Source organism: Peromyscus leucopus, chromosome 4, assembly GCF_004664715.2.
Source record: "Peromyscus leucopus breed LL Stock chromosome 4, UCI_PerLeu_2.1, whole genome shotgun sequence".
Classification (NCBI taxonomy): Eukaryota; Metazoa; Chordata; class Mammalia; order Rodentia; family Cricetidae; genus Peromyscus; species Peromyscus leucopus.
In genome coordinates this window covers 141,280,564-141,295,844 of record NC_051066.1, presented here as the reverse complement: position 1 = coordinate 141,295,844, position 15,281 = coordinate 141,280,564, and the positions used below count along the sequence as shown (strand labels likewise).

Here is a 15,281-nt window from a genome sequence, read left to right as displayed (position 1 = left end):
GATAGTGAATGCAAGCTGTGTCTGTGCTGGTTTGCTTCTCCACCACAGTGTGGGCCTGTTTGTCCATTTCTAGCCTTCTCCCTGTCCTGCTGCCCACACATGCCAGTTCTAATGTGCTGCAGAACACGATGCATTTAAAGGTTTGATTATTCTTAACTTTTAAAGCAGGTGTCACTACTGGCAGTCTACCATTCAAATCTCAGAAATACTTTTGCAATAAGACATTTTATCACTTGAAAAGACTTATGTATGTGTCTGTTCATAGAAAATTTATCCAGTGTTGTGACATGTGGCTTAAAAGACAACAAAACTAGAATATGTTCTAGAACACACTTCATGGCACATATAACTCCAACTTTTCTCTCCTTAGCATATTTTAGAAATGCCAGGAACCATCATCTTGAAATTGTTGAAGAGACCCTCCTGGCTTTGCAGTCTGACCTGGACCAAGATGTTTCATTTTTTGCTTCCTTCAAACCAAAGATGCAAAATGCTATAGACAACACTATACTGGAAAACTAGAACTCGCACCCTGTGACGGGTACACAGAGATGGCTTCAGTGCACACATGCCTGTAACTCAAAGGGAATCCAGTTGAATCATAGCTTCTGGAAGAGGCTTATTTCAGGTGACGGGGCAGCCCTATGCCTCACTCTTGTAGACCTGATCCTTGGCAGTTTAGAAAGATTGTAGATTCAGGCACCGATAACTCTCTGGCTTCCACGAGAGCAGTTGGTTTTTAGGAGAGACTGAGTTACTTAAAATCTCCTGAGAGTCTGGTATAATTGTTCACATCTGTAACCCCAGCACCTAGGAGGCTGGGACAGGGAGATCAGGAGTTCAAGGTCAATCTAGAGAATTCCAAGTCTGTCTGAGCTACCTAACAAAACCCTGTCCAAGGAAACGAAACATAATACAGCTCCCCTCGCCAATAAAGCAATTTAGTGGATGCTTGTACGTCTTCTCTGGGCTTGCTGCCCTAATCCTTTCTGAGAAAATGGAGTTTATGGCACTGTATTTTATCTCCAACTGAAATACTTACTGTGCATATGTAAATAACTTGACAGGAAGAAAATATATGACTGTAACACTAGCCTCCCCAGTGAACAAACATATCAAGTGAAGTCATGTCCTGTTCTGGAGCCGCTGCATGGGCAGCTGTCTGGATGACCTTTGAAGTGTGTCCTAGGAAAGAAGGGTTCTGCCTCTGCTGTGGGGCTCCTCTCAGGTGTTGTACTTTTGTTACAGACTGCTGTACTCAGAGTCTTTCCTCCAGCTTTTACCCTTTCCCTCTTCAAGAGACTGTGAAAATGTGTGTTGGTCTTTGAGAGCAGAGAGTCAGTCACAGGTTGTTTTTAAAAAGGATTCAAGTCAAGTTGCTGAGATGCATGGATGTTGACTTACACTTCAGACTCAGAAAAAGAAAGAAAGAAAGAAAGAAAGAAAGAAAGAAAGAAAGAAAGAAAGAAAGAAAGAAAGAAAGAAGGAAGGAAGGAAGGAAGGAAGGAAGGAAGGAAGGAAGGAAGGAAGGAAGGAAGAAAAGTCACAATTTTGACCAGAACTTTCTACAGGCACCATTGGTTTGGGGAGTTAAGTTATATACTCTTTACATTGGCTTAAGTACACAGAGCTTAGATTTCCTACTTTGGAATCTCAGATGAACAGAAAGATGCTATATAGTTTAAGTAGGTTTCCATTCACTACTAATTCTGTATCCTGTAGACATCTGGTTATGGTGCTGTGTCAGTGTCTATACCAGCTTCGTGATTCTTATCTTAACAAAGGTGGGGAGCAGCCCATGGGGCTGGAGCAACTGTAAAGTCATATGTTGAATTTCCTGGTATACAGGATACCCCTGAAGGGACCCAAATACCATTGATCTTGTTATTTAAAAAGAAAGGAAGGGTCTGCACTGTGCCAAAGAGAATGGGAAATGTGTAAAGAACTCCAGTAGCAAGCATAGGCCACGTTTGTGCTGCTTTAGCACAGAGTTAATTTCTTCAAGTTAGAGGCAAAAGATTAAAAAAAAAAAAAAAAAAAAAAAAAAAAAAAAAAAGAAACAAAACCAGTCTACCTTGTGTTTACTATGTGCCTACAATAAATATAACATACTTCAGGGCTTCTGTAACAAGTTTTTATTCCCTACGAAGTGTAGATTGTATTTAAAATCTGTTCTAAAAATAAGCAAAATTATTCAGCTGGATCTTGGATTCTCTACAGAGCATAATTTTCTATAAAGGAAAACAAACAAAAACCCGGGCCTGGGGGTGGCACACACCTTTAATCCCAGCACTCTGGAAGCAAATGAAGGCGGATCTCTGTGAGTTTGAGCTCAGCCTGGTCTACAGAGCGAGTTCCAGGATTGCCAGGGCTACACAGAAAACGTGTCTCAAAAAAGCAAAAATAAAGAACAAAGATTCGGTCGGTGTTCTGAGGTAGAATCTGGGCACCGAGATCCAGTGAACACTTACTTCAGATGACAAGGCCAGCTTCCTCTGTGGACTGTGTCTCAGTGATAGGTAAAGAGCTTCCCTTGCCTGAGTGGAGCCTTGGGGTCAATACCCAGCACTGCAGAAAACAGATTGTAAGACTGTTAAAAGGTCCAGCCTGTGCACTGTACAAATTACAGTTATCTGTTGTTTAAAATGAATTCCTCTTCGATATAAAAGAATAAACCCTCCTCCTTTTGTGTCACTGGCTCACTGTACAGTTAAGGTTGTCACTTTGAACACCTGCCTCTGCCCCTGGGTGCATGGATGGCCAGGGCCACCATGCCTCGGCCCAATTTCTGTAACTAACTGCTAATACCGAGTGCATACTTCAAGCTTTATTTTTGCTAACAACAGAGTTGTCGAAGGGTGTTCTGGCTCCCCGCCCCTTCCCTGGTGCTTCCTTCCACCCCTGAAGACCTTGCTTGGGGTCTGGCATTTGAGGCCCCCACCCCCACCCCTAGTGTGAGCTCTCCTAAAATGGTTCTAGCCTAGCCTGTCCCAGTAACTGTGTTCCATACTTTTCTCCCTCAGGGATGCTGTAGTGTCAGGGGGCATGGTTTTGATGCCATTTCCACGCAGGCCTGTGCCACTTTCATTGTGACCCAGGTCTGCTTGGGTTGCTGTGTTCTGGAAGCACACGGGGGTGGGGGTGGGGGTGGGGGTGGGGGTGGGGGGCAAGCGGCAAGCCTAGAGACCACCTTAGAAACGGTGGGCGTAGCGGTTCCGGGTGGTTCTCCCTGATCACGCATTCTGCCTTGAACAAACAGGTTGATTCCCCACAGCGCTAGGAGGCTGGCAAGGACCACGGAGGGAGGGGAAGGGAGCTGTCTCCGGAAGTGCGGGCGCCCCTCTCCAGTCCCGGGGGCCCTGGCGGGGGCGGTGATGACGTGCGAGATGACGCGGGCTGCGGGCCATGCGGAGGTCAGCGGACGTGGCGGGGGCGGGCGCGCGGCCGCGAAGGCCGCAGGGAGGGGGCCCTCCGCAGGACCCCAAGGCGGGGGCGCGCACCGCTCAGCCTGCCAGCCGTGCCCGCGCTCGGGCTAAGGGGCAGTCCGGAGACCCGCGCGTTTCCATCCCTTCGCCAGACTTGGCTCCTGACGTCTTCTTCCTGCGGGTGAAACTGGAGGAGACTGGGGAGCTGTTCCGCGTGGCCAACTGCCGCAGCGACATGACAGTGCGGGAGCTCAAAGAGGAGCTGGACCTGGTGGTTGGCATCCCCTTCAACCTACAGCGGCTGCATTTCCTGGACCAAGGTGGCCCCTGCCCGACCCCTTCCCGAACCCCACGAGCTCCTTCCACGCAAGGGCCCCGGCCCACTCCTGCCCTGGGTCCCCAAGACACACCTAACTACCAGAGGACCCAAGGTGACCAAGTCAACTCCAACCATCTTGAACCCAATCCAGAAGGGCCCCTTGGAGCGCTGGCCACTCAAGGGCTCCCAAGTCCCAAACACACGGGTATCTCATTAGACCCCAAATATAAAGGTGGACCTGATTTGTAAACATTCTGTCTGCTGGCTGCAGTCTGCCAACCTTGAGCAAGGCCAGGCTACTCAGAATCTCAAATCTCAAACCACAGTAATACCCTCCTGGCAACCCAGATCCTCTGTTTTCATAAGGGACCCAAACCCCTAAGACAACCGTGTCCACCTAGAACTGTGCACTTGAAACAAAACTAGGCCTCAATAGACCCCCTCCCCCCATATCAAGGACAGGCCTCTCCCTGGTGAGAACCTGGGTTCAAAGCTAACCCTAAGTTGAACCCCAAGTTCCGTAGCCAGCCTGTCTGTGCAAGCATTCCAGAAGCTGAAGCAAACCTTGCTGGACTTAGAACTCCAAACTCAGAGCACATCTGCCCAAGTTTGAACCCCAAATCTCCAAGCCAGCAATAACTACATCAAAACCCTAAAACTCCATCAACTGTGCCCACACAGGGCTGCACAAGCTCAAAAGAATCCAGCTAGTCCCAGAACCCCCAATGACCAGAGCTAAGTTGGCCAAGGCTGAATTCAGGTCTCCATGTTAATTATCACGGCCTCAGAAACCCAAGTCCTCCACCCTCAATGGCCACTAAAGGAAACTAAATATTAAATCTTACCCACTTCAGGGACCCCCAAATCCAGAGCAACCATGGGCAAATCTTCAGTCTAACCATGACTATGTTAGATGCCACCAGGCTTCCATCAACTGTGTCTACATAGGGATGCTAAAACTCAGAACAAACCTTCCTTTGCTGGAACCCCCAAACCCAGAACAAAGCTGAATGTTCAGATCTCCCCCCCCCACACACACACACATTAACCACTAACAAACAATCCCTCAGTTGATACCAACTATATATTCATTCAAGGGTGCTAAAATTAAAAATAAAACCTGCCCATCCTATAACCCCAAGCCCAGAACATACCTCCCCAAGGCGGAACCCCCAACTCCCCCAGGCAAACCACTACTATAGCCTCCCAAATTCTTACTGTGTGCATACAGAGATGCTAAAGGTCAAAACAAATCTTGCCTGTCCTGGGACCCCGAACTCAGAACAAATCTGAACCCCAAATTTGAGCCTCAAATATCTAGGCTAGCCATCACTCTCTTAGAATCCCAAGTACTCCAACAACTTATTCATATAAGGATGTCAAAATTAAACCAAATGCTTCCTTCCCACTCTGGTACCCCCAAATCCAGAATATACCTACCCAAATCTCCATACTACCTATTACTACTTCAGAACCCTAAATCCTTCAGCAGCTGCATTTACATGAGGATACTGAAACTCAAACCAACCCTACCCACCTTAGGGTCCCCAAATCAAAACAAGCCTGACCAAATATGAGCCCCAAGTCTCCAGGCTAACCATATGACCATCAGGACCTGGAATCCTCCATGGCTGTGTCCATACAAGGATACTGAAGGCTGAGGCAAGCCCTGCCCACCTCAGGGTCCTAAAGTCTATCCACACACAGCTATGTTTGAACCTCAAATCCTCTAGCTGCCCCCTGACCACTCCAGCACCCTAAGTCCCAGAGCAGGCTCCGCCCACATCACAAGTATCAACACCGAGCCTATGTACCCAATTCTGAGACACCCCTCCCCTGAGCTCCCACCATCCATCTGTGCAGCCAAACCCCAGTCTACATAAGGATGCTAGATCCTAAAATGGACCTTGCCCACATCTGGACCCCCAATCCAAAGCTAGCTCTGTCCACCTCTGAAAGGCAGCCCCCAAGCTCCCCATGACCACAGCAGGACCCCACTTCAAGCCAAGTGTCTCATAAGGGTTCCAAGGATTAAATGAATCATGCCTTCAATAGGACCCCTCCAAAAGTCAAGCCAAGCCTGCCTCTCTTTGATTTACCCCCCCCCCAACAACATGTGTTTATGAGCATTTCAAAGCTGATGCCTGCTGTGTCCCGGTGAGGAAACAAAGGTTCAAAGCAACCCTGACTCATGAGGACTCCAAACCTACTCATATCAGAACCCCAAACTTAGAGAAAACTCGGTCACTAGCAGGACCCTAAATCTCAGGGGAGAGCTGTTTGATTCCTAACTCTCAGTTGCTCACCAGCCAGAGCTGCCTAAACCAGTCCATGCAAGAACCCCAAATCCTGCCACAGATTCCTCTTAAAACAGGACCCCTAACCAGCCAGCAAACCTTGCTGTCATGGGAACCCCAAAGCCAGAGTAAATCCTGCTCTCGTCAGGACCCCAGAACTCAAAGCAAACCTTGCCCATGATGAGACCCCCAATCCTGACACTGACCTATTTTGTATCTAACCCCCAAGGTCCAAGCTATGTCCTTTCCCACATTGGGGGCTCAAAGGGAGCCTAGCAGGACTAGAACCCAACACCTGCAGCTCTCTTGAATCAGGACCCCATGAACCCCTATCTTAAATCAGGACCCCCATGGATCCCTATCTTAAATCAGGACCCCCATGAACCTCTATTTTAAATCAGGACCCCATGAACCTCTATTTTAAATCAAGACCCCCATGAACTTCTATTTTAAATCATGACCCCCATGAACTCCTATCTTAAATCAGGACCCCCATGAGCCCCTATCTTAAGTCAGGACCCCATGAGCCCCTATCTTAAATCAGGACCCCCATGAGCCCCTATCTTAAATCAGGACCCCCATGAGCCCCTATCTTAAATTAGGACCCCCATGGACCCTGATCTAGATGAGTTCCATGGGGAGGCACCCAGTGGAGGTCAGAGGCTCAGCAGCCTATCCATCCATCTATATCCTTCCCTCATCTGAGGACGTGGCTGCCCCTGTCCCCAGTCCCTACAATGTTTAGGATATGAGAACAGGATCAAAGCCCCTTGGGCTCCATCATCTCCCCACCTGATGGAAATCAACGAAAAACACTTCAAGAAAATGAAGATTTGAGAAAAGAAAAAAAAAAAAATCTCTAGGCTGCCGGGGGAATGTGAGCAGCCAGTATCCCGGAGACGCTGCGGAGTACTGCAGGGCCTGAGAAGGATGGAGACAGCTCTGAAAGCAGCCTGTCCCCACGCTCAGTGTTCTCACGCTGCCCTTCCTGGGCTCAGTTTCCTAATCCGGAAAGCAGAGCCCCATTAGCTCTAGAATTCTCTGTGCTGTTCCCGGGTGGACAGGAATGACTCTGCAAACCACCAGTGTGTAGGCAAGGCCAAAACACTTTCTCTTGCTACTTTAAAAAATAGGTTAAGTGTTTTCCATGGCACATGTATTTTCTTACAGTAGTTGACAAAGACTTTCTGATATTCTTGAAGCTTTATGTAGCACGAAGCTGTGTTTTGAGCTTCAGTCTGTAGCTAACAAGTTATAAATGAGGTGAGGCATAGTAGGGGGGACTAAGTAAATGGCCCCCAACAGGGAATTGGAAAATTATGTATCCTCCCAACTCTGGACCACCTTGACTCATTTGTTTTCACCAATGAGCAGTAAATTCAAGCAAGCTGAAGCGGGAATGCGAAGCAGGATGACTTCACTCCTGATGTCACAGAGCTAAGACTCGCAGTCATTTAGCAACTGTCGGAGGCCTGACCCTTGTGCTGTGTTGGGCTGTGCTGTTCTGACTGTGGCTGGCCCAGGAGAGATGGGGCTGATCTGTCGCTAAGAGAAATTTGGGTCCCTGCCTGTAAATAACTGGCTGACACATCTGCCCACCTCCAAGGTTGCAGAGGGAAGAGCAAGTGAGATCATGGTGGTAAAGTGTCTCGATGGCCATGTCTCGGTCAGTCGAGCAAATCCATGGGCAAGTGCTGCCCCTGCCAATCATCTATTTATCTCTTGATAATTAGTAGCATTTCTCTGAGCCCAAGGTAGTGGCTGCCCATCTGCAAAGGGGATATGCTAGGGATTATGTAGGAACCGCTGTGAGTGAAGAAACTCATCTCTCCTAGACATTTACAAAGTGGTTAAAAAGTCAGGTTGTCTCAGGCTAGTGACAGGCTGGCTACCACATTCAATCTACAAATGAGACCCAATTTACAGATTTGCTAACCAGCATTCTCTGTCTCCATCCTCCTGAGAGTCTGGTCATCAGATGGTGCCCACAAGCTTGGATGGAGTCTGCTTTGCCACATTCTAGCTGGGCCTAGCCTCAGTTTGTTCCCTGTAGAGGAAGAGCCATGGAGGCTGGAGGATCATCCTAAGGCTTACCCTCAGTTCAGGCACAGAGACCCAACATAATTATCAAGAAATCAGAACATTCATGGATTCTGCTCACCTGGAAAGCTACTGGGGTAGCTTGGGCAGATCATTATTGCTTATGAACAGTCCAAGTCTTCTGTAGTCCCAAAGATGGTAGGTGACCAAGAAAGAAACATGTATGTGTTTTCAAAGAGAAACTACCACATTTCAAAAACCACTTCCTACATAATGTCCCTTCAACTATCTTTCCCAAATCCTGGGCTAATTTGTTATTTATATATTTAGACAGGATCTCATATATCTCAGGATAGTCTTGAACTGCTGATTCTCCTAGCTCCAGCCCCCAAGTTCTGGGATGACAGGTGTGTGCCACCAAGCCTGGCTGGTTTATGAATGTGGGACTAGATCCACTGTTGATCACATACTCATCTTATTCAAGATGCCAAGCTGGGTGAGGCAAGAGCTCTGACGCTCAGGTCCAAATACAGTGAGCACTGATATTTGCTTCTGATGTTGCCATAGGCTTTATGGGGACAATGTGTCCCCACCAGGGGCAATGTCTGGGGGACACCCTTGACTGTAAGAGTTAGCTGTAGGTGCAGCTGATGTGCCATTGTGGAGGTCCTAGAGGCTGTGGTGCCTGGGGGAAAGAGAGGATTAGTTTCCTAGTTGGAATGTCAGTTAAGCACCTACGTGGAAAAACCCTGACGTGGGCTATCTGTCATCTGCAAGATCTTGCATGTCACTGTCATCTCTTTAGCCAGCTAATGGCAACATTCCCTGGAGTCGGCATTCAGTTGAAGGTATATAACTTGCTAAGTACACTGTCGGGCCTGTGATGTATAGCTCAAATTTAAGTAGTTCTATTTGTAGAGTTTGCCTCATAAAACGATTTCACTGACTCATGTATTTTTCCCCAACAGGACAAGCTGTAATTACAAAATTTTATAAATCATTGCCATTGTGTATGTTTTTTTTTTTTCTTTTTGGGTCCAGCTTCGATCTGAGCTGAGCCAAATTAATTTTCTAAAAAGCATTAGCAGCAGCAAACGGGCTCCTGTGCAACCATCAAGTGGGAGATTTTCTTCCCCCTTTGCTCAAGATTTTAAAAGTATCTTTGTGTGATTCAAGGTCAGACACTGTCTCAACTGATACAGTGATTTCTCTTTAAGTCCTAATTTTGTTAAAAGGAAAAATTGTTCCCCATAGGAATTTTGATGGATGATGCTACCCTGAAGTTCTACGATGTTATCCCTGGAGCAGTTATTTCATTATGTATCTGGCATTATGATGGTTGGACGGAACTGGTTTTGGCAGCCGTGGAAGGGGACCCCAGTAAGGTGGTTTCATGCTTCTTTCAATATTAGGGATTGAGGGACCCCCAGTCTTTAGCATGAGCATTTGAATAAAGGCCTCAGAGTAGGGAAGAAAGATGAGACTCCTGGATGGAGTGTTTCCAGCCAGTCTGGCCTCGTGAGTCCCCCAGGTTTACTTATTGACAGTTTATAAACCTGCTTACTCCACCCCCATGGAGCCCAGGTGATACGTTTTCTATCTACGTGTTGGTCAAGTAGAAAATCAAATTTAATCCTAAGAGTGGGGCTGTAGCTCTGTGCTCAGGGACTTGTGTGCCATTTGCAACTGGGCAGGAACACCCAGGAGGTTCTGTCTGATTTGGGGGGACAGCAGCCTGTGTACCAGACCCCCTGCTGGGCCACCCACTGGCTCTGGGAGAGGATGGAATGGAAGAAGAAGACAGGGATGCTTACCCATCCGTGAAAGTGAATGGTTGGCACCGGGGCAAGTGTCTGCTCCTTCTTCAGAAGACTTTGAGGGTAGAGCTCTGAGATCCCGTGGAGGAAGAGGCAGTTTCCTGGTGGGACAGGGTTCAAGGGAGGGTTGAGTGGAGGGAGAGGTACTGGGGTGCATCCAGGGAAGGAAGGGTAGCGGTGAGCTCTGTATCACAGACCCCATCTAAGGAGCAGAGCAAGGGCTATCTAGCCCCAGCTGTAACATGTCTTCTAGCTACATCCCCCAATTTTGCTTTCTCAGTTTCCCCTCTTTGCTGGCAATTTAGTCAGTGCCTGGGCTTATCTCCTCCGGCCTGTGCAACTGGCCGCATTGCCCCTCCTCACACCACCTGACCCTGGACATATGAAGCACAGCCCTCCCTGTGGTATCCCTGGCCCTCTTCCCATCCCTGAAGACTTATGTCTTCCCAAAATGGTTCTATGGTGGGCTATCTACCTGCTAGCAGAGTTCAGAAAGTTCCAGAAGTTGACAATGGGAACAAAAATAGATTGGAAATACAGAATCCATCATGGCTCCAAAAGGACCTCCCTCTTCTGGGGTACCATGTTGTGTTGTTTTTCCAAAGGTCCACAGACATCTTCCTCTGGACACTAGCAAAATTATATTTTCTCCCTTTAAAACATTGACAGGAAGGCCTTCCTGTGTCCCCTGCCTGACAGCGGGTGGGGGTGTGGCTGCACTTCCTGTCAGCACCCCTCTACTCTCACTGTGCACCTTAGTTTGGATCAAGTCAACCTCACAGGTGCTGGGGTGTGAGTCACGCTCTAGAGACAACCTTAACCTCTTTCTTTCACCTAGCTGTCATGCCTTGGCATCAGTGAGGACACCTTCTACCGAACGGCCAACTCACAGCACTTTAAGGGTGAGCAATGGAGGCAGTGGACCGCCCAGAGGGCGTTTGTGGCCTTGTACATCTCTGCTCACAGAGGTCATGCGGATGCTGTGCGGTATCTTCTAGAACTTGGTAATTCTGCAGAAAGCATGGCCTTGTCTGGTTGGGAGGACAGTCATCTACCTGTCTTAGTGTTTCTTCAGCAGTGGCTTCCCGAACCCCAGTCTTCTCACCCACCAAACATGTCTCCCACTGGGCTCATGGGTCATACACTCCTTGGGACATGCCCACCAGAGGCTTGCACATCTTTGGGCCAGGTCTCTAGAACATTCTCTTGTGGTAGGACCAAAATTATAGGACAGTGAGACATAGGGGGTGTCCAGGACTTCCTAGCTTGTCTTTTCCAAGCAGCCCATGGTCTGTCTTCATCTTTGTCCCACCTGAAGCAGATTCTGCAACGGTTCCAAAGGACCTCATTCTGGGTATCACAAAGAGTGGCCAGCAGGATGGCTGGAGGTCCTCTCGAGTAGATCTTCAGAAAGATGCTCACTGCCCCCCTCCTTTTCATCATGTCTCCACTTAAGGGTCTGTCTGTCTGTCTGTCTGTCTGTCCAAAGTTGTAGTCAGCACTGTGTCTGAACAGATGTCACAGGATCTTTTGTTCCCCCTGGTTGGGAGAATGATAATCCCCGATTGAGAGACAAACGACTAAAAACAGTACCACAGGTTTAGACAGCCCAAAGCCATGACTTCCTTGGGAAAAGGAAGGAATAGCAAAAGCCTCTGGTTTTTAAATCTGCTGCCCCCATGTAGGACCCTTTCTTTCCATCTGCAGTCTTGCTCAGTCCTGGCTCTATCCCCCCCCCCTTATACCAGGCAGGGTGGGAGATATCCCAGATTTCCAGGGCAGAATGCTGTCATGTCACATCTCTGATGCAGAGCTCGGGGATGGCTGGGTGATAACACCATGTTCTCTGCCATCCCACACTGCCTTTCTGCACTTCTCTTATACAATGAAAGATGGGCTTTCACAGCCCAGCAGTCCTTTAAGCTCATAAAAAGTCATCTTCGCTCTGATGGAGCTGTGATGTATTTGAAGGCACCCGTTAAAAAATGACGGCCGGCTTTGCAAAGTTTTCCATCCTCTGCAGCCACCGCAGGGGGAGGTGCAGGGGCGTGCCTGCATTCTGGAAGCCTACTTAAGCTTTGCCTCGCCAGCCAGCCATAGCTCAGTCGGACTGTGGAGGCAGCCGCAATGCCAGCTGGGTTGAATTGAATTGCCTTGTTTTCTGTGTCATGATTTTTGTTACCCAAAATTTGATTCAACTCTGCAAGTTCATGCTGGACCCCTGTCCTTAGCCCATCTGTCTGCAGAAGGCAGTGAGAATCCAGATCCATGATCCATCTGTCTGCAGGAGGCTATGAGAATCCAGACCCAGAGAATCCATGCTTAGGCTGCCATCGCCTGCCACCTCCCCAGTACCTCTCTAGCTGTGTTGGGGATAAAAACAGCAGTGCTCAAACCATATGTGTTTCGGTCCTCATGGATCTTAAATGGGAAAGCCAGCCAATGATTACAAATGATTAATTCCACAGCCAGTCACACGTGGGATGCATTGTCACAGTGCCTATTGAACTTGTATAGGGTGGGGTAGAGGTTGTAAGGAGAAAGAAATAACAGGAAGAGTGTGTGCAAAGGCCCTGGGGCAGGGTGCAGAATGAGGTATTTAAGGGTAAAGACAGGAAATACATGGAGCTGGAACTTTGGAAGCAAAGGGAATCAATCAGGAGGAAGCACAAGGGAGGGGTGAGGATAGCCTTGGAATAACCAATCAGTGTAGTGAGACAGGCAGATAAAGACCTCAAAGAGTGCACCACAGGCAGCAAGACTCAGTGATAGGCTTGGGACAGGAGATTGGAATGGGTGCCCCATGGGACCAGGCTAGATGGGAGGGGTGATGAGCTCTCCCTTGATTCCTGCCATAGCCCTGGCCCCTCTTCTTCTTGTACCTCAGGGTCAGATGGTGGGGCTTCTGTCTGGAGAGCAGTCTACTCCAACAGGTATTTTTATCTCACAGGAGCCAACTGCCTGGGCAAATCACCCCTGGGCAGGACGCCCCTGCATGTGATTGCAGCCATGGGCAGGATGGACTGCATCAGGCCCTTACTGGAACATGGTGCCTACATCCATGAGAGAGACTCGAAAGGGGAAACACCCATCACCATCGCAAGGCGCCTGAAGCGCGAACATTTCGAGCGCAAGATGTTCCTCCTCTACTGGATGATCAAATCTGGGAGCAAGGACCCCAATGACTTGGTAGTGAGGGGGGCTCCAGAGAAATCCAGCTCTGGAAATGTGTCAAAAAGCCCTGTGTAGCTCCTCTGAGCACGTTTGCCCATCACCCTGCTCCGGGGCAACCTTGCAGCTCCCACAGTGGCCCCCATGACACTCATTAGGCAACAAAAGAAGGGGCAGATCTAAATCAGATGCCCAATTGGTTGTCCTCTTACCAGTGTCTCTGGGAGGGTGTAATGGAGCAGGTGAGCTCGTCTCTTTTGTGATCCATTCTGTTCTCACCAGGCCCACAATGCCAGCCTTTAATTTTAAGCTCTTTGTACGTGGTACCCAATCACACTGGTTGGGGTGATGGTAGTCAATTATCTCTCCCTTTTGAGGCCATCTAATGTACCAGCATAATAGGAGTAATAGCAGGAATGATAATAGCACCCTTGTTATCGTGCAGAGAGAGCACCGGCCTACGTCAGGAGGTCATGTGCAGTGTAGGTTGTGAATTTGTTTGTCAGACCTATGCGGCTAACCGTTTCCGTGGCCGGGAATGACACGCTGTTGGCTGAGCCAGCTCGGAGGGGTCTGCTGATTGAGTACGGGGCAGAAGGGAAACCGGAAGTAAGGGCCTGTGAACCTCCGAACACAGTCCACCAAGAGGCTGTGGCAAGTACACACGTGGCCTTAGGGATAGAGGAAACAACATAGGAAGCAAAAAGGAGAGAACGAGGCTGGCAGCCTCTTCCTGTGGTCCCAGTCCAGTGGCCCCCATAAGCTTTCACGCTCCTTTTCACTTTCCCAAGCAACACCTTTCCCGGGGAGCTGACTAGCTCAGAGTGCCTGCTGTTGGCTCCAGGCAATACTCTGCCTTAGTCTATACCTTAGACCCTGCAGTGGGGGTGAGTAAACCAAGTGCAGACTACAAGCAAAGAAGCCGAAGATGAGGCCCAATGCCCAAGAAAGGGCATAGGGACCCAGCTCCAACAGAAAGGCAAGGCAGAAGTTGCTATTTTGTTCTAGAGTGTTCCAGAGCTAAAACCTGACTTTCATGATAGTTTAGCTCCACGTTTTAAAATAGTGCTTTGAAATTCTGAATAAGTAGGAAGGTATGAAAGCATGCTGAGGGACAGTTGCTTGCTGCTTAACTGTTTGGTCCACTGGGAAAGTGCTAGAAGGAACCTGAATCTCATTAGGATGATCCCCAGTTCTATAGCTGCAGTCTAGGGACAGCCACAGGCCTTGTAGTGAAACATAATGTCCACCTTGTTACTCCTGGTGGGCCAGATGTTCCCCTGAAGCCCTGAACTACAACACAAGTTCTGGAATCCACCTCCACGTCAAAGGTCTCTTGGCCACTCACCAAGTTGCTTGGAGTGGGAGCAGGGGAGAGTGGCATTGCACCCTGGCTGACCTTTGCAACGTCCCAACGACGAGACCGAACTTTAAAATTAATGGCCCTTGTTTCCTGGTGTCACAGCAAGTAAGGCCTTTGTTGACAATGGTCTTACACCAGCTGACGTGGCTGGGCCCGGGCTTGGCCATCTGTTTGACAAATAAGAGTCAGAAAAACACGTATCAGCATCAAGGATGTCAAACTGAGATCTTATGTTTGGCAGGCATGCTCCAAAGTCAATAGGCAGATATTAAAGAACCCCCATCCATTGGGTCGGGTCACTTAGCTAATGAGGTGTGTGGAGGGGGGGTGACTCATGGGTACCCTTTTAACTTAACAAGTGGAGTCCCTCCAAGTATTGTGTTTGCCAGGAGCTTGCTAAGCAGTCTTTCTTATTGGAAGAGCCAACAGCCTGGCATGAGGACCCACACTTTTGGGGACAAGAACTCCATTTCCCCCAATTCAATTAGACTTTTGGCTGGATATGCAGTAGCATCAAGTTCTCTGTGGTGACATTTTCTTCAGTTTGGGCCAGGGTTACTTGGACACTTTGCTGGGTTCTGAGGACACTTCGTTAGAGACAATCTGAATACCTTGCATTGGGTCTTGGGGTACAACTTAGGTGCCAAACAAGCACAAGACCCCAGATTCTTCAGCCCTGTGAACACACACACACATACATACACTGCATGCATGCACACACACTCGCCCCTGCATATCACATAGAAATAACCCCATATCACAGGCTGTATGGGGTATTTCAACAGCTGTGCCAACAGATCTTCCATTGGTCAACAGAATAATACATTTGGAACTATTTCTTTCCATGCT

At 48.6% G+C, this 15,281-nt stretch overlaps 2 protein-coding genes across 2 annotated transcripts in view; both read left to right on the top strand.

Moving 5' to 3' along the window:
• LOC114709817 (serine/threonine-protein phosphatase 4 regulatory subunit 1-like) overlaps positions 1-2,022 on the top strand; it is an 87,694-nt gene extending 85,672 nt beyond the window's left edge. The window contains 1 exon segment of the mRNA XM_037204463.1: positions 371-2,022. Within this exon segment, the coding sequence (XP_037060358.1) occupies positions 371-522 (152 nt within the window). The 3' untranslated portion in view covers positions 523-2,022.
• A 1,429-nt stretch (positions 2,023-3,451) lies between these two features.
• Ankrd60 (ankyrin repeat domain 60) lies at positions 3,452-13,322 on the top strand. Its single transcript, XM_028893786.2, has 4 exons — positions 3,452-3,745; positions 9,336-9,466; positions 10,737-10,902; positions 12,849-13,322. Exons 1-4 carry the CDS (start codon positions 3,661-3,663, stop codon positions 13,145-13,147), a joined length of 681 nt encoding a protein of 226 aa, XP_028749619.2. The 5' UTR covers positions 3,452-3,660; the 3' UTR covers positions 13,148-13,322.
• The last annotated feature ends 1,959 nt before the right edge of the window (positions 13,323-15,281 follow it).

Bases quoted from the DNA above. Each gene is read 5' to 3' on its own strand.
- Ankrd60 (XM_028893786.2), top strand. From the start codon at position 3,661: ATGACAGTGCGGGAGCTCAAAGAGGAGCTGGACCTGGTGGTTGGCATC. The intron at 3,746-9,335 runs GTGGCCCCTGCC...TGTTCCCCATAG, and splicing joins GCTGCATTTCCTGGACCAAG to GAATTTTGATGGATGATGCT. The intron at 9,467-10,736 runs GTGGTTTCATGC...TCTTTCACCTAG, and splicing joins TGGAAGGGGACCCCAGTAAG to CTGTCATGCCTTGGCATCAG.